Consider the following 22,906-nt stretch of genomic DNA (forward strand, 5'->3'; position numbering starts at 1 on the left):
TGCCAGTTTGGGACTCTGGTGTGTGTGTGTGTGTGTGTGTGTGTGTGTGTGTGTGTGTGTGTGTGTGCGTGTGCGTGTGTGTGTGTGTGTGTGTGCTATAGACTGGTAGGATGACCGTGAGCTTGCCAAGTGGGATGTGTTCCTGAATCAAAACCTTTGTTAGTCCTGGAACAGCATTCCTATCAACCAATCAAGTTTTTAGGGAATTAGACAGAGTTCAGCTTAGGACTGGGTTTGGGGCTGCTATAAACCCAGCATTTCTTTCTGAACGTAAAAGGTATTTCATTGTCAGGATCAGGACAAATTTTTCACTGGAATGTTAAGGCAAGCAAAACAAATTCATCTAGAAATCTTACTTGGCAAAATAATGATAACCAGAACTATATTTGACAATAATTGTAAGTATTTTTGAATGTATTTAAATAATAAATAACTATTTCAGCCATTTTTTTTAATTAAATCCAATATTGTTACATGCTGAATAATCTTGAATAATTGCACAATATTTTATTATTAATTTACAGCAACTGTGTTAATAATAATAATGTTGGATATTATTCTAATTTATGTAATTAAATTTGCATTTATTTGAAATGTTTTATAATCATTTGAACTTGGCAATTAAACTTAATATTATTTATTTATTTATTTATTTATTAAATTATTCCAATTGCATTATTTTTTTTATTATTAATATTATTATTATTATCAGTATTGTTGTTAATAATAATAATGTTGATATTATTATTATTATATTATTATTATAAATAGTGTTGTTATTATTGCATTTATTGTGAATGTTTTGTAAACATATGAACGTTTTGATTAAATATTGTCAAATAAATGTTTATTGAAGTTTAGCAATTTCTTAATCTAAATGAAATAATCTATTTTGAATAATTTTATAATTTAATTTATTATTCAATTATTTCAAGTCAATAAATAATAATAGTGAAAAATGTTGCTCTTACTAATAATAGGTAATGGGTATTATCAATGATAAGAATAATTAATGCTGATGTCGTTATTTCTGATGTAAGTACTTTCTGCATTTAAATTGTTTTATAATATTTTATAAACATCATTTTGAGGAAATATTGTGTGAAATAAATGTTTATTGATTTTATCTAATTAAATTTAATATCATATATCATTTTATGAAATGATTGCAATTGTATTATTATAAAAAATAATAATGCTTATTATTAATATTATTATTATTATGAATAGTTTGCTATTTGTAGGGTGTGCTGATAGTAAGGTGTGTGTTTCAGAGCGTGCAGTAGTCTCCAGCATGCACCCTGTGCCTGCTTCGGCCAGGATGGAGTGGATTATTCCTCTGGTGATTGTGTCGGCGCTCACCTTCCTCTGCCTCATTCTGCTGCTGGCCGTCCTCGTTTACTGGAGGTGAGGCACTCATCCACACTCACTGCCTTCTGACTCTATTCATCTCTGACAAACTGACAGATAGATAGATACACGACTGATTCTCTGATTGAATCATGAGGAGTAACACAGACGTATGGGTTTACCCATGATGTGATGCTCTTAAACCCTTTATGTGATTTATTGCGTTCGAGTTTGGCTGTCGTGTGTATGCTGGTGTAGCTCTGTGTGTGTTTGGGTCTATTTGGATCCTGTAGCTGGTAGTTTATCACTCTGGGGCCCCTTGCGTCCCCTGGGCCCCGAGGGCTGGTGTGAAAAACAGTTAGGAGTGTGTGTGTGTGTGGAGCATGTGTGAAGTGTCTCTTGTGACGGTAAGTAGGATAGATAGAGGCTGTACTCTTCCCTTAGGGCATCATCTCCAAAACCACAGAGGTGATCCAGAAACCTTCCCTGTTTCCATGCTCACACCTGAGACTGAGAGAATGTGTCTTCAGACAAAATATGTGTGTTTTAATGTATACGTATTTATGTGCCTAAAAAAAGCTGATGTTGTGAAACAGTATTTTAATTGAAAGTAACTGTTTTCTATTGGAAAATATTTTAAAATATAATTGATTCCTGTGAGTTTCAGCATCATTCCTCCAGTCTTCAGAGTCACATGATCTTCAGATATCATCCTGATATGCTGATTTGCTGCTAAAGAAACATTTCTGAATATCCTCAATGTTTCCAACAGCTGTGCTGCTTCTTATGTATGCAGAGACCGTGATGTACTACCATTCAGATGTTGATTTTTCTCTTCTTTTTTCAATTGTTAAAAAGTATTTCAAATAAATGTTGTTTTTTAAACTTTCTATTCATCTAAGAATAGTGGGGGGGGGGGGGATCCACAAAATATTAAGAAGTAAAAACTGTTTATAACATTGTTAATGATTAATAACTGAGCAACAAATCAGGATCAACTGGAATCATGATATTGAAAATTCAGCTTTGCATCAAAGGAATAAATTACATTTTAAAATATATTCAAATAGAAAATAGTTCTTTCAGATTTTAATAATATCTCACAATATTGCTGTTTTACAGAACGATTTTCTATGGGAATATATTTTAAAATGAAATTTACTCCTGTGATGCAAAGCTGAATTTTCAGCAGCATGATTCCAGTTTTCAGTGTCATGAAGATTTCTATTTTAATTTATATATATATATGCATATTTATTTATAGAATTTATTATATTGTGTGTTCCCTGAATAGGTTGGTAAACGTGAGTTTGTATTTGTCCGTTTGCACTCAAATGCCTGGATATGTTCTCCTCTCAAGACAATGTCTCAGTTTAGCAAACAGCTCTGGAGCAGGCCTGTGCCAGGACTGTCTCCCTCGGTCTGGGCTGTCCGCCCTGGGCCAAAAACGGCCATCTGCTCCCTCCTCTGGAGCTCAAGGGCCATGCAGTAGCAGGGGTTGTGAAATATTTGGAGATGTGTAACCGCCGCCAAATCCTTTACTGCTTGATAGTACAAACATTCACAACAACACTCTTGACCAGGCACAAAACCTCTCCAGAGAGAACATACATCTGTCACTGCACTCATAGTCATGGTAAATAGTTATTGTACAGCCAAAAAAAAGACATTTATTTTATTTCTAAAAAAGACTATTATTTTATTTCTAGTTAAATGCTAAGAAATTAAATAAGCTGGGTAACATTCAGCCGTTAATATGATCACACACTCTTATACACTTCTCTAATGATTGTGTGTGTGTGTGTGTGTGTGTGTGTGTGTGTGTGTGTGTGTGTGTGTGTGTGTGTGTGTGTGTGTGTGTGTGTGTGTGTGTGTGTGTGTGTGTGTGTGTGTGTACATGCGTTTATGTATGTCTCACCATATGTTGGCAAAAGCATACAAGTGAATATATCTTCCCACATATATTTTTACATGTGCATGTGGAAACTAGAGCTGACAACAATTGACTAGTATTATTATTATTATTATTAATATTTAATAAAGAAGTCTGAGACTGAGAATGAATTATAATTATCAATATTTGCTGAGAATAATCAAATATAATTATGATCATTTAAGATATTATTGTGGCAATAATCATTGTCAAAATTCATTGAATAGACATGATAGACAAAAAAATAAAATTGCTGTATTATGCCCTTGAATTTTGATATAATCATTGTTATTACTATTAAAAATCAATTTCAATTAAAGCTGAAACGAAAAACAAAGTATTACTAAAACTAAATAAAATAAAGCTAAATGTAGGCTTATTATTATTAACAGAAACTAAATGACAAAAAGCACACAACAAAAAATAACTTTGAAATAAAAAAAGGAAAATATGAAAATAAAAGCCATTTCAAAATACTAATACATACTAAAGTGGTATTTAGTAATAGTATATAAATAATGTATAAATAATATATCAATTATAATAAAATACCGGTAACATTGGATGGAAAATATTTACAGGTAGGATCATAAATAAATGTTTTTTCATGTTTAGACTTAGCATATCAAATTGAGCTCAGTGGAAACGTGTGTGTGTGTGTGTGTGTGTGTGTGTGTGTGTGTGTGTGTGTGTGTGTGTGTGTGTGTGAAGTCCACCTGGAAATATTAACCAGGATGTAACACTTCCTGTGGCAATATCTGGGAAAGTCAAATAATCATTTACACTTGAAAAGCATTTCCTCAATAAGTGCTTCTGACTTTTTCTCCTTAAAACAAGATACATTTATTCAAAGCAAAATTACACAATATATCTTGAATTATATTTTTCTTCAGCCGCCAGCAAATAGCTTCTTCTTGTTTTGTCACTAAATAGTTTTTATGTGTAAAACAAGAACAAACTCTTTGCTAGCGGGTTAAGAACATTTTAAGATAAATATGTTCATGATATATTTATTATTCACTGCCAAAATGTTGTTAATCACAAAGGAACTAAAAAACAATATGTGTGCTGTGTAGTTGTGTTGATGCATACAATGTGTGCTGAGTTGGCCATGCACTTTTATTTGTGAGCCTACATGGAGTTGCTGCCTAGAGTTTGTCAAAGCTTTCCGAATCAGTCATGTATGTGGTTATGTGATGAAACCTCCCGATTGTAGCTGCCTAAAGTATGTATACATACCATACCGAAACCTTTTATACATTCTCTTCAGATCTATTACATGTGTCAAACAATGCAGTTGTTCATTCGAAACAGAATAGAAGCCTCTGGCACAATGTCCAGTTGGACTGGTTAAAGCTGAGTGACAATTATCTGTATGATAATTACCTAAAGCATTTCCTGACCACACCGGCTCTGCTTTTGTCCTACAGATCCGACCTGTTGAGCCTGCAGGGAGGGTTTCTCTGACACTCTTAGGCCTGGACTTTAACTAAAGATTATTCACACTGGAGAGTTGTTTTTTACATTGCAATTTAGGCTGGGCTTAAGGAACAGAGGGAAAAAAAATGTCTGTTACGTTTCATGTTGTTCCAAACATGCATTTCTTAATATACTGGAATACAAAAAGATTGTACAGAATGTCCGTGCTGCTCTTTTCTGTAGTGTCTACGGATATCAAGCTCCAAAAAGGGCATAAAGCATCATAAAGTTCCATAAATAAGATCAATAAGTCTTGTGAAGCCATACAATAGGTTTCTGTGAGGAACAGGCTGTTATTCTGTAGCATACTTCCCTAATGCCATTCAGATCTCATTCATGTTTACATATTCAAATGTAACCAGTCGCAACATGTTACTTATGAAAAGCACTACGAGAGTTGATATCTAATAACAAAGGGTGGGATTTCCAGTAAATATATCAAATATTGCTCTGTTCATCATACCAGGGTTCACTGTTAAAAATTGCTGTAAAAAAACGGACAAATTTTGACAGTAACATACTGTCTTTCATTAAAACAGTGCATTCTGGGTAATATTCCTCATTTTTGAGAAGGTAGCCTGCTGCTATATATCGTAAATTAACAAAGTTCAAAGTCGACATCAGCATCTGTGTTTCAAATCACACCCTACACCCTCATTCACTATTCCTACACGAGTTTACTAATATAGTCCACCTGACAGAGAGAATGAAAACTAATGAGTGAATTCAGACACTGATGAACAGCTGCTGTTAACGAGCAGAATCACTTAAGAAATGAGAAACAAGACACACACAGGAACTACGACTGACTTCAGCCACAGCCTTGAACAACTCAACAAACAGCTTTACCAGCTTCACACATTACTAACCAGGCTGACTTTATTTCTGTCAGATCGAAGATCAGAGATCAAAAGATCTTATTGAGAATTACAGAGATTTAGATGATGATGTTTTACTGTTTCGTTTGCCGTTACCATTGTGGAGATCAGTGTTTGCTTTAGCTGGGATCCTGACCCTTGACTTTCAAACTTTAAGTTTTGTTTAATTGCTATATTTGTGTCTTTATGATACATCTGTTATAGCAATTTTTATTTGGATGGTCAAGTGATTATGGCTCGTTCTGTCAGCCATGATCTGTTAGATTGACTCTAATTGTTGCTAGAATAATTTAGTGTTGAAATATGAGAGAATTATACTTTATATTTCTTCAATTCTATAAGATTAAACCGTAATGTGATAACCAGAACATGTGGATATAAGTTTAGGTTTGAACTTTTTTGATCTTTAGTGTTAGTAACACTCAAAGAGAGACATCAACAATCAGCATATGAATCTCAACAATGGTGACAATCAAAAGGTGGTTTTTTTTTTGCTGCTAATTTTCAAACAAATTCCTAAGACACGTTGATACAACATGCAAAAAAAAAATAATAATAAAATAAAAAAATAAAACCTTAGTGTTGACAAGAAACTGTTCAAGAGCCCAACTAAAGTAAACACTGATCCCCATCATGGTAGTAAAAAAAATGCCTAAACCTCTTTAACGCTCAGTAAGATCTTCTGTAGACATCTGACAGAAATAAAGTCAGTCTGGTTAATATTGTGAATCTGGTTAAGCTGTTTTAGGAGTTGTTTAATCAGATCTTGAGAGATTTGGCTGTGGCTGAAGTCAGTTGTAGTTCTTGTGTTTCTCTTTCCTTCAGTGATTCTGTTTGTTAATAGCAGGTGTTCATCACTCATGCTCAATCATCAGTTAATCACAGAATTAACTTCACTGATTCAGTGTAACTCTAACACTCTGTAGTGTGCACACATTATAAGTGTTCATTTAAAAATGAGGATTTTGTTGTAGGGTTTAAAGGGTTAAAGCTTTAAGATGAAGAAAAAACAGCATGAAACATAATTTAACAGTAATAAACTGTAATTAACTTAAAGGAAACAAACTGTAGAAAAACAGTTATTTACTGGCAACCGTGCTGTTTTTCTACAGTTTGTTGCCATAAAATAATGGTTGCCAGCAAAAACGTGTTTTTCTACAGTTTGTTGCAGTTAAGTCAAGGAAAAAACAGTAATATACTGTAAAATGTAAAAGTCAGATTTACCAAATGAAAGTTAATTTGACTAAAATATTTGTGAACATCCATAGAAAATTATGCAAAGGCATACACTGATAATGAGAGTAAATACGGAACTCAACTGTATTAATGTGTTTTTGCACAAGAGACTGTTAATGTAGTTTTGTAGTTCACCATTGTTCTGGAGAGTAGAGCCTGTGCCTCAGTCAATGATGAGCCACAAATGCTGATTTTCTGCTGCTTTATATAAAGACAGTAAATGTGGAGTCGCTGATACAGTGGTGATTTCTGTGTTAAGTATTTTAGCTTAGTTCATAGTGCTAACATCATATGAATGCTAGTTTATAAACTCGAACTGTTTGAAATAGTGGGAGTTGAGTTAATTTCCATGGTAGAATTTACGGTAAAATACTGTAAAAAAAATGAAGAGTGGTATGAAGAATGGTTGAGAGCTGTAAATTAACAGTACTTTAATGGCAACCCTGCTGCCAGTAAATTACTGTTATTTAATGTCAACATTTTTTACAGTGTTGTTATCATTGACTAAAATGATTGAAAACATTTTTGTTAATTGAAGTAAAGCTGGAATGAAATATAAATATCAGATGAATATCTTAAATGGACGTTAGAAATGTTGTCCACTAACTGAAAAAAGCGTATTAAATTATTTTGTAACTGGAAATTAAAACATTTAAATACAACCGCTAAAACTGAAATAAGAGAAAATGAAACCTAAATAGTAATTAGTTTATAAAAGTTAATAAGTAAATAATACTTCAGTCTTCTGAAAAAATTGAAATAAAAGAAAATGAAACCTAAATAGTAATTAGTTTATAAAAGTTAATAAGTAAATAATACTTCAGTCTTCTGAAAAAACTGAAATAAAAGAAAATGAAACCTAAATAGTAATTAGTTTATAAAAGTTAATAAGTAAATAATACTTCAGTCTTCTGAAAAAACTGAAATAAAAGAAAATGAAACCTAAATAGTAATTAGTTTATAAAAGTTAATAAGTAAATAATACTAAAGTAACACTGTGCGATGCAGTATTACTTTAGTATTATTTACTTATTTACTTTTATTAACTAATTACTATTTAGGTTTCATTTTCTTTTATTTCAGGCTTCAGAAGACCTTAGTTATATAGTGCATGAGGTTTGACTTTTTTTTCTTCATAGTTTAAAAGCACCACAATTCACTTCACAAATTGAAAAATTCAAGTCAATGACAGAAATTTAGTCCAACTTTAATACTTGCTTTCTCTTTATTGACAGTTTGTTTTTTGTATGTTTTGGTGGCATTCTGCATTCTCTTGGACAGAAAGAGGAGTTAAAAAAAGTTGGACACAAGGGAGTGTCCATCTGGAAGTGTGTTGTTTATGTCTGTCCCAAGCAGCTCTAGCGCTTTTGTAAAGCCCTGTCCATGTGATACATCAGGACCAGCCCTCTCTCCACACCCCGTCTCTCTATCTCTCTCTCTCTCTCTCTCTCTCTCTCTCTCTCTCTCTCTCTCTCTCTCTCTCTCTCTCTCTCTCTCTCTCATTGCTCGCTCACTGCTCTGTTTGCTCAGCGGCAGCATGCGGAGCCTACAGTCCCCCACCTCTCCTACAATCCCTCGTTCTTTGCAGGGATGAACAGCTTATGTTCTCTGCTGTGCATCAAGTACAGGTAGGACAGACAAGACTCCCACTGGCTTATTTGGTTCATGTCCAAAACTTCAAGTTTTTGTAACTTTAGAACAACCTTTTAATCTCTTGCTGTCTTTCTTTCTTTCTCTTTCTGTGTGTTTCTTTTTACTGGATATGGATTCTGTTTCTTACCTTCTTATCGCTTCTCTTGCGAAGTGAAAGAAAGAGGTAAAACCTGTTTACAGCTCTCAAACTGCAAACAACTGCCTATAATTCACCCTGACAGTCTGGGTTTCTTTGTTTACCTCGTAATTTGGTGTGTTGTGTTTTAAATGGACTTCATACAGACTGTTTTTGGTAGAAAATGTTCCACATGGATTACAGGAGTAAAGACGTCTACAGGTTTATATTTTTATAATATAATTTGTAGAAAATATTGCTAAATCTCACAAAAACTGCTTTAGAGGGCATCAGGGAATGACGATTAATGATGATTTAGTGAATTATACTTATGAAAATAATAATAATTAAAGAATTGTTAAATATGAAATGATTATTTAAATGATTGATTATATTAATTATTATACTTTCATATAAAAACTTAATTATAATTTACATTTTTTCTTAAAATGTTATATGGTTCATTCTGAAGTATGTATAATTAGTTTAAAAAAAAACAATAGCTGTGTTTAAAAACAATAACTGTGACTTTAAATATGTGGATCTAAATATGAGAAGTAATTCACCTAAAAATTAAAACATCCTCTTATTATTCACTTACTTTCTCATGTGGAACTCAAAAGGAGAAGTTCAGCAGAATGTTCAAGTTGTTCTTTCTCTACAAAAGGGGATGAGGACTAGGGAACGGACAAAAAAAGTATAAATAAAAAAAGAACAGTTTGGACAGTTTGCTTTATATGCAATACACCGAAGACAAAATCGTACAGGTTTGTAAACACATTTTTCCTTTTTATTCAAGTGTATTGACACTCTATGGAGTTTGTGAAGTGTAAGGCTGGGATCTCTGTTTGGAGTGTTTGATTTGCTCTTTGAAAGAAAAGTTCAAAGTTCATCTTGATCCTGTCATATGTACCCAAGGGCATGTCTGTTTACTCTGGTCTGGATTTTTACCTAAACCACACCTCATGGAAACTTTAAAGAAGTTCTGAATGGTTGTTACGTCACTTGACTGTCTCTCCTTGTCTCTCTTCCACAGGAGGTGTTTCCAAACGGCTCATTTCTATGTCGAGGACAGTAATTCGCCCAGAGTCGTGCCCAATGAGAGCATCCCAGTCATCCCCATCCTAGGTGTGCATTTTTTAACAGATATCAAATTAGTGAAATACTTACATTTGACCTAAAGACACACTCCACTCTGATCCAGTGCCAGGTGCGGAAGAAGTCATTGATAACAGGTGCCTTGATATGATCTAATGTCGAAAAAGTGTTACAAAACATTATATGCATGTGTTTTTCTTGCTTACCTTGAATTATGGGTAAATAGTTGGATTACATAAGGTTTTTAGTACCAAGACTGAACAAAGCTGTTGTCTCAGCATGTGTTTGTGTGGAATAGACTCTAATTCTACACTCTTTATAGACAGTTTTTCTGTGCGATTAGTGCAGAATCAAAAAATCCATTGCTTCATTGATTTTGACATGAAGAGGCTCCAATCAAGTTTTCAGTTTCTGAAAAACAGGAAGGAAAGCAGATGTGTTCACAAGCATGATGCACAGGGTGCAGCGCCACCTTTTGATTGATTTCATACAGTGTGTGTGTGTGTGTGTGTGTGTGTGTGTGTGTGTGTGTGTGTGTGTGTGTGTGTGTGTGTGTGTGTGTGTGTGGTGCTTTCACTAATACTGTTTGAAACTCCTAGCCCAAAAGGCCAGGGTGTACTTATTTTTCTGCATTCCACTCCATCTCAAACACAATCATGTCTGCACATACTCAACTGCGGATGGGTGTGGACAGATGAGTTCTACACATGCTCAGTACCACCAATTGGATTTGGTCTGTCTCAACATTCACTTCACGCCCGCACTGTTGTACGCAGACTGTGTGGACAGTGTGGACAGACATCAGCGGACACTAATGATGATGAAAATTACATCATTGCAACAGCCCACTGACAGTCTCGGAACATGGGCAGCTGAAGAATAGTAAGAAAAGTATTAGACTTCCTCCCAAACCATGCTACAGGCATAAATAATATGTCAAATCCTACTACTTACTATACTAGGTGATCAAGCTTTATTATGATGTTGCCCTGGTGTACAATAAAATGGACAAACAAAAACCAATAGTATCCAAGTCTAATCATCGTAATATTAACTTGGATCAGTTAGTGACCACTCAGAAGACCCTAGCAATGCCTGACAACCACCAACAATGCCCCAGAAACCACCTAGCAACAAAGTAGCACACACCATCAACATCTGAGCAACTAGTTTGCTAGCAAAGCTCTAGACACCACCTAGTAATGTCCTGACTTCCCACTACACTACACCCTAGCACCTACTCATAATATTCCAGCAACTTCCAACCAAGTCATCCATAACACCTCATAAAACATTGTTGCCCCCTCCACAACACACTATTAATGCCCTGACAAACACCAGCAGCTACCCACAGCACTCTAGCAATGCCCTAGCAAACACTTAACATTATTCTTGCAAACCATTTAGAACACTTCAGCAACCACATCCTCAACACCCCATTAGTACTTTGGAAACCAACCACAACACTATGTTAACGCCTTAGCAATCACCTAGCAATGCTCTGACAACCACTAACAATATCTAAGAAACTACCTGGCTAACAACATCCTGAAGCCACATATCAATGTACTGACAACCACCTGCAACTACCCACAACATCCTAGCAACCACAAAGCAAAGACCTAGCTACCATCCACAGCACCCCAACAAAACCCAAGCAACTGTCTGGCTAGAAAACACCTTGAAATATCCTGACAACAACCTGCAACTACCCACAACCCTCTAGCACAACCACTTAGCTACACTCTAGCAACACCCTGGCAACTACCTAACTATATCCTAATAACCACCTATGACACCCATATAACTGTCTGGCTAGCAACACTCTGGAAACCACCTAACAATATCCTAACAACCACCCACGACACCCAGGCAACAGTCTCGCTAGCAACACCCTGGAAACCACCTAACATTGTCCTAACAACCAAGCAACTACCTGGCTAGCAACACCCTCGCAACCACCTAACAATATCCTAATGACCACATATAACACCAAGGCAACTGTCTGACTAGTGTGGCGGGAGGAGCACAAGACAGACACAGTGGGCGTGGCGTCAGGCCTCGGAGAGGCTTTTATTAACAGAAAATCAAATAAAACAGGGGATAAAGGTGGCCAAAGAGGAAGAGTGTCCAAAATAAACAGGGAATCTGGTGTCCTCGTCGTGCTGCGGGGTTCGTGTGGGTCGGGCAGTGTTCATGGAGGAAGGGTCCAGGTAAGGGGCAGAGTCCGGCGGCCGCACGCGCTCCCCTCTTCGGTCCGGGGCGCGAGGGGCGGCGGCTTCCTCTAGCGGCCGCATCACTCTCGTTGGCCGCGGCGCTGGCAGGGGATGGACGGCCCAGCATCCTGGCCCGTCGGCCGTGTAAACGGGTGCGGTTCCCATCCAGATCGCGGGTCCGGCAGCTCATGTCTCTAGTGGCGCGGGAGTCCCTCAACGCACCCTTCCTGGACCCACGAGGACACCAGTGTGCATGCACGGGGAAGAGACCGGTCTCCCGAGGAGAGGCGCATTGGGCTTTTAAACAGCGGCGGTGATGAGGCTACATTTCCATCAGGTGTGCCCCATCACACGCCACCAGCCCTGACTCGTCCAGCGCCCCTCCTCTCACACACCCACTCCAGTCGGGAGCCTGGTGAAGGGCGGCGATTTAGGACGGGGTGCCGGTGACAATCAGGGAGGAGGCAGCTGACTCGTCACACTAGCAACACCCTAGCAACCACCCAACAATATCCTAACAACCACCCACGACACCAAGGCAACAGTCTTACTAGCAACACCCTGGAAACCACCTAACATTGTCCTAACAACCAATCAACTACCTGGCTAGCAACACCCTGGCAACCACCTAACAATATCCTAACAACCACATATAACACCCTGGCAACTGTCTGACTAGCAACATCCTGGAAGCCACCTAACAATATCCTAACAACCACCCACGACACCCAGGCAACAGTCTCGATAGCAACACCCTGGAAACCACCTAGCATTGTCCTAACAACCAAGCAACAACCTGGCAAGCAACACCCTGGCAACCACCTAACAATATCCTAACGACCACATATAACACTAAGGCAACTGTCTGACTAGCAACACCCTGGCAACCACCCAACAATATCCTAACAACCACCCACGACACCAAAGCAAAAGTCTCACTAGAAACAACCTGGAAACCACCTAACATTGTCCTTACAACCAAGCAACTACCTGGCTAGCAACACCCTGGCAACCACCTAACAATATCCTTACAACCACATATAACACCAAAGCAAAAGTCTCACTAGCAACACCCTGGAAACCACCTAACATTGTCCTAACAACCAAGCAACTACCTGGCTAGCAACACCCTGGCAACCACCTAACAATATCCTAACAACCACATATAACACCAAGGCAACTGTCTGACTAGCAACACCCTGGAAGCCACCTAACTATATCCTAACAACCACCCAAATCACCTGAACAGACTACCAGGCTACCAGCACCATGGCATCTACCTAGAAATTTCCTCACAATAACCTGCAACTCGAGACCAGTGATTTTTTGGAATGGTGTTCCTGTGTTTTTAATAAGATGATTTTCTGGAAGGGCTGGCCATGTCATATTTACAGTAAACTGGATTTGATGAGTGTGCGCTACACTGAAGAGTTTGTTGAATATAGACACAGTATAGCTGTTTGAGGAAACGTGGTCTTGTCAAGTTTGTTATGGGTCTTCGCGGTTACCAGAGAAAACAAGTGCTGTTTATCTGGCCCATCTGCTTGTGCACACACACTTTTTACACACATATACATTAGCCTTTAAGGTTAGAGCCAAGAAAATGGCTTCGTCTGACTGGCCTGTAACTCACTTTAGCTCATTGCCTTTATTTGTGGTTGGGTAAATCATTAGCAGAGAGTGTAGTGAACAGAAGTGGGCAGTGTGTGAGTTTCATGGTCTGAAGGTTTCAGGTCCGGGTTAGTCTGTGTAGTGGAACCCAGATCTTAATGCAACAAGAGCAATTGATTCTCTCAGGCTTTCCAATAAGTACTTAATTGGAACCAATTTTCATTGTTACATTGTGGCACGGCTCACAATAACGGTGGCAATGTGCCCTCAATCCAATTTGGGCATCTGTGTTCCAGCTTGGCGAGGGCTGGCCTCGGTATTTACAAAGATCCATTTAGTGTGGGCAGCAGCCTCTCTCTTCGCTGGCTCCGGCTCATATGGCGCTTTGAGTTCACTGTCCTTTCAAACATGGACGCTTTCCTGCTAAATAGGGCCTTTAGTTTCTGGCTGAATTTCCCAGTTAGTTTCTGGCATCCATGGGTGCCAAAAATTGTTTGTTAGCTGTATTCAGTTGTAGCCATTTTTAGATAAAGTCAAAAGGTGTGTCTTTTCTTAAAAAAATCAAAAATAAATAAATGAAAAATTTAATATGTATAATGTTACAAAAGATGTATTTTTCAAATAAATGCTGTTCGTAAATGCCTTCATAATGGGTCCTGGAAGAAATGCATTACATTTTCCATATATATATATACATAATGCAGCACTATTGTTTTAAACAATAATAGTAAGTTAGTAACTAGAGTAATAAGAAAGGTTTCCGGAGCACCATCAGTATATGAAAATAATTTCTGAAGGATCATGTGACACTGAAGACTGGAGTAGCGATCACAGCAAAACATTACATCTAAAAAAGAAATAAAAAATAGAAGTCAGTCATTTTACATTTTAATAATATTTCACAATGTTATTGTTTTTATAGTATTTTTTATTAAAAGCAGCAATATATTAAATTGTATTACAATAATAAAATTAATAACTCATTGACGAAATAATTAGTCATTAGTAACCAATTTTAGTCATTATAGTTATTACATTTTAATTATTTGTTCTTTATAATTTTATATTTTAGTTGTTAGTTTGTTATACCCAAATTAAATAAGATGAGCACAGGTTTTTTTCTGTCTTTATTTATAAAAAAAAAAAAATCTAACTTCATAGTGTGATGGATGTGTGTGTGTGTGTGTGTGTGTGTGTTTGTGTGTGTGTGTGTGTGCATTAGTTTATTTTTCTCTTCTTGTGTGTATTTAGCCTCAAACAGATTTTAATGACAGTTTGTCAGTGTATTGTGTGTCTATCAGTTGGAGAGTGTGAATCTGGCCTGTCTTTTTGTTCACCATGACTGAAGCTGAACCTTGATCCTTCTTCATCCTTAAGACTCATCACAGTCGACACATTGAATTGTTGATTATCTAAGCAACCTGGTGAACCAATCAAAGCACAGTGGTTACTGTTAAGAAGGATCACCGTACCAGCGCTGGAAACACTTGTCCTAGCTTAATGTGCAGTTACTCTAACAGTAATATTAATTAAAGTAATAACTGCATTTATTTTTAAGTTACCATTATTTTTTTAATCCAAAATTAAATATCACTGAAAAGGTTTGCAGAAGTCAAAATACTAGATTTTTTTTTAGAGGCTTACTATCCATGACATGCAGTCATGAGGGTCTACATGGCTGTTCTCTGTGATATTTCCTGTTGTATGGGTTTCTCACGATAAGACAACAAAAAGGTGAATGCATCTCTTTTTTTTCTCTCTTTTTCAGATGATATGGAGGCCATCCCTGTTAAACAGTTCATCAAGCATGTATCAGACCTCTACTCCAACAACCAGCACGGCTTCTCAGAAGAGTTTGAGGTAAGATCTTCACAGGCGTCACCCTTCTTCCCTCTCAGTGAACTCCCTCAGACTTTTGTAAACGCAGGTCCCGTCTCATGTGGTTCCCCTGGCCTTGCTGCAGTGGTTCTGTTGACAGGTTCTGGTGTCTGTCTGTGAACAGCTGGGCCGGGATCCCTCCGCGGAGGTTTGTTATTTCTGGCAGGTGGCTGTACAGGACAAGCCAGTTGAACTCAGCCTGTGTGAGAATGAATTAGACCATCCGAACATTGGCATCTGTTTTCACACCGAGTTTTTTGGACTCCCTCTGTTGTGTGAGTGTAAGTTCGCTGCAGAGGCCAGAAAACCACAACAACATTCTGTCATACTAATGTGACGACAGTTTGTACGAGGATGACTAGTAATTAGTTATCCATTGAGTCTTGGGCCCCAGCGTCTGCTTGTGCTGTCAGTGGCACAGCTGAATGTTAATGAATGATCTGAGATGTTCAGCCCCTGATGATCAGAGCTGCATGTACACGCACACACATGCTGGCTTTTATGTTCCTCTGTGGATCAGGATTCAGAAATCTTCCAGACCTTTGGCTGTGCCAACATTACAGATTTTTTTTCCCATTCTCGAGCTGTTACCAAGCGGAAAGGAGGGGCCACAAAACAATATTAACTTTAACCTGCATTTTATTTAACATGATTTATATTTTACCAGCTTGCTTGTTTATCTATCTATCTATCTATCTATCTATCTATCTATCTATCTATCTATCTATCTATCTATCTATCTATCTATCTATCTATCTATCTATCTATCTATCTATCTATCTATCTATCTATCTCAGTGGCTCAGTGGTAGAGCATTGCGTTAGCAGCACAAAAGGTTGTGGGTTTGATTCCCAGGGAACACGTTAAAAATGTTAACCTGAATGCACTGTTGCTTTGGATAAAAGCTTCTGCTAAATCCATACATTTAAAGGCATTTTTTTTTTACCAAGGTTCAAAATCTGAGATTATATGGAGCAAAGATTCCAAAAGAATTATTGGTTTTATTTTATTTTTATTTTTTTTTAATAATTTTATTTTAATATTTTATGCATAAATTGTACTGATATTACATGAATCTGTGGCCCAGATAGTTTTTTGTTCAGATTGTTTTTCAACCCATTGTTGATTAATGCAACAACATAAAAATAAAAACAAAAACCTAATAAAAAAATTAAGAAATCATAAAATAAAAACAATAAAAATGAAAAACCACTGTTTATTCAAAGAATCATTTTGGGTGTTTAATAAATTTTAATGAAATTGATTTATGACAGCATGTTATGGTATGTAAAATAAATATATATATATATATGTGTGTGTGTGTGTGTGTGTGTGGGTGTGGGTGTGTGTGTATGTTAATATATGTTTATTCATTATTAATATCCAGCTGCTCATTTCTGGTCAATTCGCTTGGACATTCTTCCTCTTCCATTTCTGCATATATATATATATATATATATATATATATATATATATATATATATATATATATATACACACACACACATATACATATATTTATTTAAGACGGTGTGAATGAAGCCCATGTCTGTTGTGATGCAAAAGAAAATCTTTAAATTCCGTTTCAAAGCAGGTCTCCTACTTTCCTTCCTTCAGAGGAGAGAATGAGAGGAGAGAAGGGGAGGTGTGTGGGTCACTAAGGTTCTTCTGAGGGCCTCCCTTGGCCTCTTTGTTCAATGGTGGCTTGATTGACGCAGGAAAGTGCCTCTAAAAGTGAGTGTGTCTTGATGGACATTGGGAAGTGGTTCCAAAGGGGGTTTCTGGTGCTGCTTCTCCTCAATGGATTCCTCTATGGTTCCAAAACCTTCTCTCTCGCCTCCACTACAGAAAAAAAGGAAAACAATCGAGCAAAACCCCTTTTGGATGGAACCCATCAAGGCCCTGACAAGTGGCTTTGTGCAGCCTGGGCCGAAAAAAGCAGTGGCTGGGGTGGCAGCGATCATGGGAGCCAGGGAGAAGAGGAAGGGTATTGGCTAGGCCTGGACAGGCACAGGGATTATGTGCGCCCCAGGTATGAGTTTAGAAGGGGGAGGGAGAGAGAAAAGTGACTCGAAGGGAAAAAAAGAAGAGGACACTTGGGGAAGTTTGGCATTCAGCTGAAAATGAGAAAAGAGTGAATGGAGAATGCCAGAGAGGAAGACAGATCAGAGTCTGAGAAGAGTAGTGGAGCACAGGCTTATTTACTTTCTTTTTCTTATAAGACTTTTTAAAGGAGTACTTGACCCCCAAAATTCATCATCCAATCAATTCCCCATGCAATTTGTTTTTTTAATGCAAGAAAATAAAATGTGTTGGTAAATGGGTTTCAAATTTCAAATACGAAATGACAGTTCACACATGAATAGCATTGACAGTCATGCACTGTCCTCTCATAAATGTTGACTTTTTATGTATCAGTTTGATGTGTTATCATTTTATGACCCTATGATGTATTAGCTCTTCAGTCTCTCTGAGTGCTAGTGAGGTTAGTTCAAGTGCAGGTACCATAAAGGTGTGTGTGTGTGTGTGTGTGTGTGTGTGTGTGTGTGTGGATGAGAGAATTATTGAAAACAGCCCCTGGCAGATTTTCAAACAAGCTTGTCTACACACTTTCCAAATGCAGTGCAAACAAACAACCACACTGCCAGTTCTTATGTCCCGGTACATCACTTAAAGGTGTCATATTACGTTGCTAAAAAGAACATTATTTTGTGTATTTGGTGTAATGCAATATGTTTATGCATTTTAAGGTAAAAAAAAAACAACAACATTATTTTCCGCATGCTGTACATTATTGCCGCTTCTCTATGCCCCACCGTTCTGAAATGCATTTATTTTTGCAAATTTCATCGCTCTGAAAAGTGAGGTGTACGTGATTGGCCAGCTATCCAGTGCGTTGTTTGGCTGAATGCCTCAAGCGTGTGATGGAAATGTTACGCCCCTTAACATACTGTGATGCTGTGTACAAGACAAAAACAATATAACCCCTTATTAACGAGACACTTGTTGAATCTAGTGTGGAAATAATTACTGATTATAATGACTTATACTGTCTTTTTACATGTTGTGCATCGCGCTGTGTAAACATAAAACCATGTCTGCATTTGTGATCAGTGAAAAGATAAAACAACAAGCGCTACTCTACACTGCTCAAAACTCGCGTTTAAAACATCAGTAGCAAATTCTTTAAATATGAAAACGTACTTACAGACTGTGAGTCAGAAGCACCAGACTGTCCTTGCAAAGTTGGAGTTGGCCCAATTTATAGAGACAGACATCGTATTGTAGGCTACTTTCCCTGGAAACATTCCGTGTCCTCCGTAAAATGTGTTGCATTAATCTGAATATTTGGGTTGAATTGTTCTGGAACAGTGTTGTAAATACAACTTAACCACTGATTTCTAGTCATGTCCTCTTTTGGAAGACCTGACAAAGTAGTTTAAATTTTACAACGAAACACACAGTGTCTCCACGACATGGCGGCGGCGGCAACAGCGAGCATCAAAGTTACGCCTTCTTTCCTTGCGTGAACATTTGGGCGGCGTTATGAATATCTTCCCACATTGTGACGTAGATATGTGGGGGCGTGTTAGAACGAGCCGTTTTAGGAGGGAGTGGTTGACTCTTAACTTTGATAAAGAATATCTCTTTGGATTTGAGATTTGAAGTCTTTGCAACTGTAGAGATCTTCTTTATGCACTAAGAACTTGTAACACTCCAAAGAGAAAGAAAACATTTAAATCGCATCATATGACCCCTTTAAACATCTTTTCTTGTTGCATGGTGTTAATAGAATGTGTCAAGTGTTTGTGTGTTTATTGAGCGATCTGTTAACAACCTCAGGATGTTAGCTTTGCTGAACCTGCTTTACATGCTTATATGCAAATTAAAAAAATTGTTCATGTTAATGTACAGCAGTTGTCTATAATATTGTATGTCACGAGATATGTATGAACGTCGTATTATAAAAGAAAATATTAAACTAAATTATAATTAAGCAAAAAAGTAGATTAAAATAATTATTTTATAAATCTTTTTTCTGTATTTATTATCTGTATGAAAATAAGTTTTTAGTTAGCTTTTTTGTATGATACAGAATAAAAATGAAATTCACTATATCTCATGTGTGTGTGTGTGTGTGTGTGTGTTTGTGTGTGTGTGCGTGTGTGTGTGTGTGTGTTATAGGAGGTGCAGCGCTGCACAGCAGATATGAAGATCACATCAGAACACTCCAATCACCCTGACAACAAGCACAAAAACAGATACATCAACATCATGGCCTGTGAGTCTCTCTTTATAAAATGCACAGACAACCAAAAGTCTGAGACCTCTTGCTTCTGTTTCTATAATTTAGCATTTTTAAATACGAATTATATTATCAGCATACAAATTATATAATCAGCATCTAATTTCAGTTCAAATTTAAACATTTTTTACATTTTTAGTTAAAAACTTGAACGAAATCCATCATTTTATTTATTAAGGATGCATTCAATTGAATAAAACTGATAGTAAAAACATATATCATGTTACAGAAGATTTCTCATTCAAAACCTGCTCTTTTGAACTTCCTATCCATCAAAGAATTCTGAAAAAGTGTATTATAGAAGCATTTTTTATGATAATATGCAAATAAATATATTAGAATGATTTCTAAAGGTTCATGTGACACTAAAGAATGAAGTCATGGCTGCTAAACATTCAGCAGGAATATAAAGAGATTAAATCAGCACAGTAATATATAACATTTTTAAACACAAAACAAGTATTTTATATACTACTTAATAATAATAATATATCACAATGTAACTTTTTCAGTGTACATTCTCAGAATTAGGTTTGTTCCTATGTGCTTTAATGACAGCAGCACTTGAGTTTGTTCAAAACTGTTACAAAGAGCATTTGCATTTCAGTGAAGGCAATATTTTGTCAGGATGTTTCCATATGGTTTCCAAATCTTTATATTTGCATTGACTTTAGTTCTGAATTCTAGATTTTCGCTGTGGTCTCTGACTTTTGTACCCAACTTTAGTTCAGACATTACATGAATCTCACTGTCATTTCTCACATTTCTTGTTTTTTTTTTTCCTTCAGATGACCACAGTCGAGTGAAGCTCAGACCTCTGGCAGGAAAAGACTTCAAACACAGTGACTACATCAATGCCAACTATGTGGATGTGAGCAATGTGTGCAGACACACTGATGTGAGGCTTCTATATACATAATGACTTGACTGTGTGTGTGATGTTTATTTCTGTATCCTTCTCCTCTATAGGGCTACAATAAACCCAAGGCCTACATTGCAGCTCAGGGTCCCCTCAAGTCCACATTCGAGGACTTCTGGCGGATGGTGTGGGAACAAAACACCTGCATTATAGTCATGATCACTAACCTGGTGGAGAAAGGCAGAGTGAGTTATCATGTCACAACCGTTACAGTTTCAGAATCATAAAATAATCACTTGTTTTATTTGGCCTCTTTGTTCTCTTCCTGTGTGTGTCTCGCAGAGAAAATGTGACCAGTACTGGCCGACAGAGAACAGTGAGGAATACGGTAATATTGTGGTGACTGTGAAGAGAACCAAAGTAATGGCGTGCTACACACTCCGCGTCTTCACTATCAGAAACACCAAAGTAAGGAAGGTAAGCACCTTTTTTAATTCTCCCCTTACACTCCTCCTCCTCTACTGCTGTTAAATTAAATCAAAATCAACAAATGGGAAAATGAATGGGATTGATGTACCAACAACAAACTGTATAAAATTAACCTTGATGGGGAAAAGAGCATACAATAAAATATAGACCTATGTATTAGAAATGACTTTAGCATTGAATAGCTTAAGCCAGCTTTTATTTAATTTATATATTTATTGGAACACATTAACAGAAATGGAGTTAACTGAATTTTTGTTCATAAAACTGAAGTATATGGAAATGGAAACTAGAATGTTCACTGTTTTTCTGTATGTTTTCAGATTTTAGTACATGTAGGTATTAGTTGACACTGTATTATTAAATAACTTCTCTTATTTTACGTTTTGTTAAATTTGTCAATCGAGTAGATCTAAAAACTCAACCGTTACTGGGATTTTGTATGTAAACATTTAAATTATCAGCACAAAATTCTCTGTATAAGAAGCACTTTACAGTTTCAATTGTTTTTTTGTTCTTTGTTTTGTTTTGTTTTTTGTTGTTGATTTTTTGTTTTGTTTTGTTTTGTTTTGTTTTGTTTTGATTTTTGCTTTGCTTTGCTTTGCTTTGTTTGTGTTTTGTTTTGTTTTGTTTTGTTTTGATTTTTGCTTTGCATTGCTTTGTTTGTGTTTTGTTTTGTAGAGCCCTGACTTTTCTTAAACTGAAGTTTGGTAGACTGCAATGAGGCACATTTCCTTGCTTTATTAAAATAAATGTATCTTGAAATGACACAATGGCATTTATTAACACTTAACACATTAATTACACATGGTTTGACCTGCTTTCCTTCACCTGGAAGAAGGATTGTGGAGGGTTTGGTCATTAAAAGCCAGAGGAAAAATTCTTTAAGAGGCTTATGCAAGGTCCTGGCCTTCACAGCATCAGTGAGAGTGATCTGCTCTCTCCGTAAATTTCTTTCATAGAGTCACACCAAGGCCACTGGCAACTATTTTACAGCAAATAAAAAAATGTATGTATGGTAATGTATGGTAAAATAAAATAAAAAATAGAAAGCTGACATGCTTCTATACAGCATTATCACACATCTTCACTGCAAATTTGAATAAGAAGATACAGGGATCGATCATGTGTTTTTGTGTTTCTTTATAATGAGATACAAGTCTATGTTGTTCTTCTTTGTTCTTTTATGTTGAAACGGTCATTTGTAGTTGTAAAACTTTCACCTGTTTGTGTGTGTGTGTTTGTTTGCAGGGTCCGAAGGGTAACACTAAGAGCCGTCAGAGTGAAAGAACAGTTCTGCAGTATCACTACACTCAGTGGCCAGATATGGGCGTCCCTGAATACACATTACCTGTGCTCACCTTCGTCAGGAAGTCCTCTGCCGCACAGACTCCAGAGATGGGCCCCATGCTTGTGCACTGCAGGTAAAACACACACACACACTGGCTGATAAGATGGCCATAGAGAGCAATAAACAAACTGTTTTATATGCTATTAATGTGTCTTCTTCAGTGCCGGCGTGGGCAGGACAGGAACTTACATTGTGATTGACAGCATGCTGCAGCAGCTGAAGGATAAAAGCTCAGTCAATGTACTGGGTTTCCTCAAACATATACGAACTCAGAGAAACTACCTGGTCCAGACGGAGGTGAGCCACCAGTCTGAATCTGTACTGTTTGTTGAGGTCATCTAGGATGTCTCTTTACCTGTCGGTTTGTCTGTCTCTGTGTGTTTAGGAGCAGTATATCTTCATCCACGATGCCTTGATGGAAGCCATTCTTGGGAAGGAAACAGAGGTACCCTCCAGT

General features: G+C 36.9%; 1 protein-coding gene across 2 annotated transcripts in view; it reads left to right on the forward strand.

Moving 5' to 3' along the window:
• Positions 1 to 22,906, forward strand: part of LOC132119284 (receptor-type tyrosine-protein phosphatase gamma-like) — a 295,833-nt gene that overhangs the window by 263,661 nt on the left and 9,266 nt on the right. Inside the window, exons 13-22 of one of the 2 annotated variants that reach the window (XM_059529115.1) lie at positions 1,275 to 1,407; positions 9,681 to 9,772; positions 15,338 to 15,429; positions 19,633 to 19,729; positions 20,542 to 20,624; positions 20,723 to 20,857; positions 20,955 to 21,080; positions 22,350 to 22,522; positions 22,611 to 22,746; positions 22,835 to 22,906. The exon at positions 22,835 to 22,906 is cut by the window's right edge and continues 75 nt beyond it. In XM_059529115.1, coding sequence (XP_059385098.1) covers positions 1,275 to 1,407; positions 9,681 to 9,772; positions 15,338 to 15,429; positions 19,633 to 19,729; positions 20,542 to 20,624; positions 20,723 to 20,857; positions 20,955 to 21,080; positions 22,350 to 22,522; positions 22,611 to 22,746; positions 22,835 to 22,906 — 1,139 coding nt within the window. Of the gene's footprint in view, positions 1 to 1,274; positions 1,408 to 9,680; positions 9,773 to 15,337; positions 15,430 to 19,632; positions 19,730 to 20,541; positions 20,625 to 20,722; positions 20,858 to 20,954; positions 21,090 to 22,349; positions 22,523 to 22,610; positions 22,747 to 22,834 lie in introns of both variants that reach the window. The other variant, XM_059529114.1, reaches the window with a different exon arrangement.

Source organism: Carassius carassius, chromosome 38 (genome assembly GCF_963082965.1).
Source record: "Carassius carassius chromosome 38, fCarCar2.1, whole genome shotgun sequence".
Taxonomy (NCBI): Eukaryota; Metazoa; Chordata; class Actinopteri; order Cypriniformes; family Cyprinidae; genus Carassius; species Carassius carassius.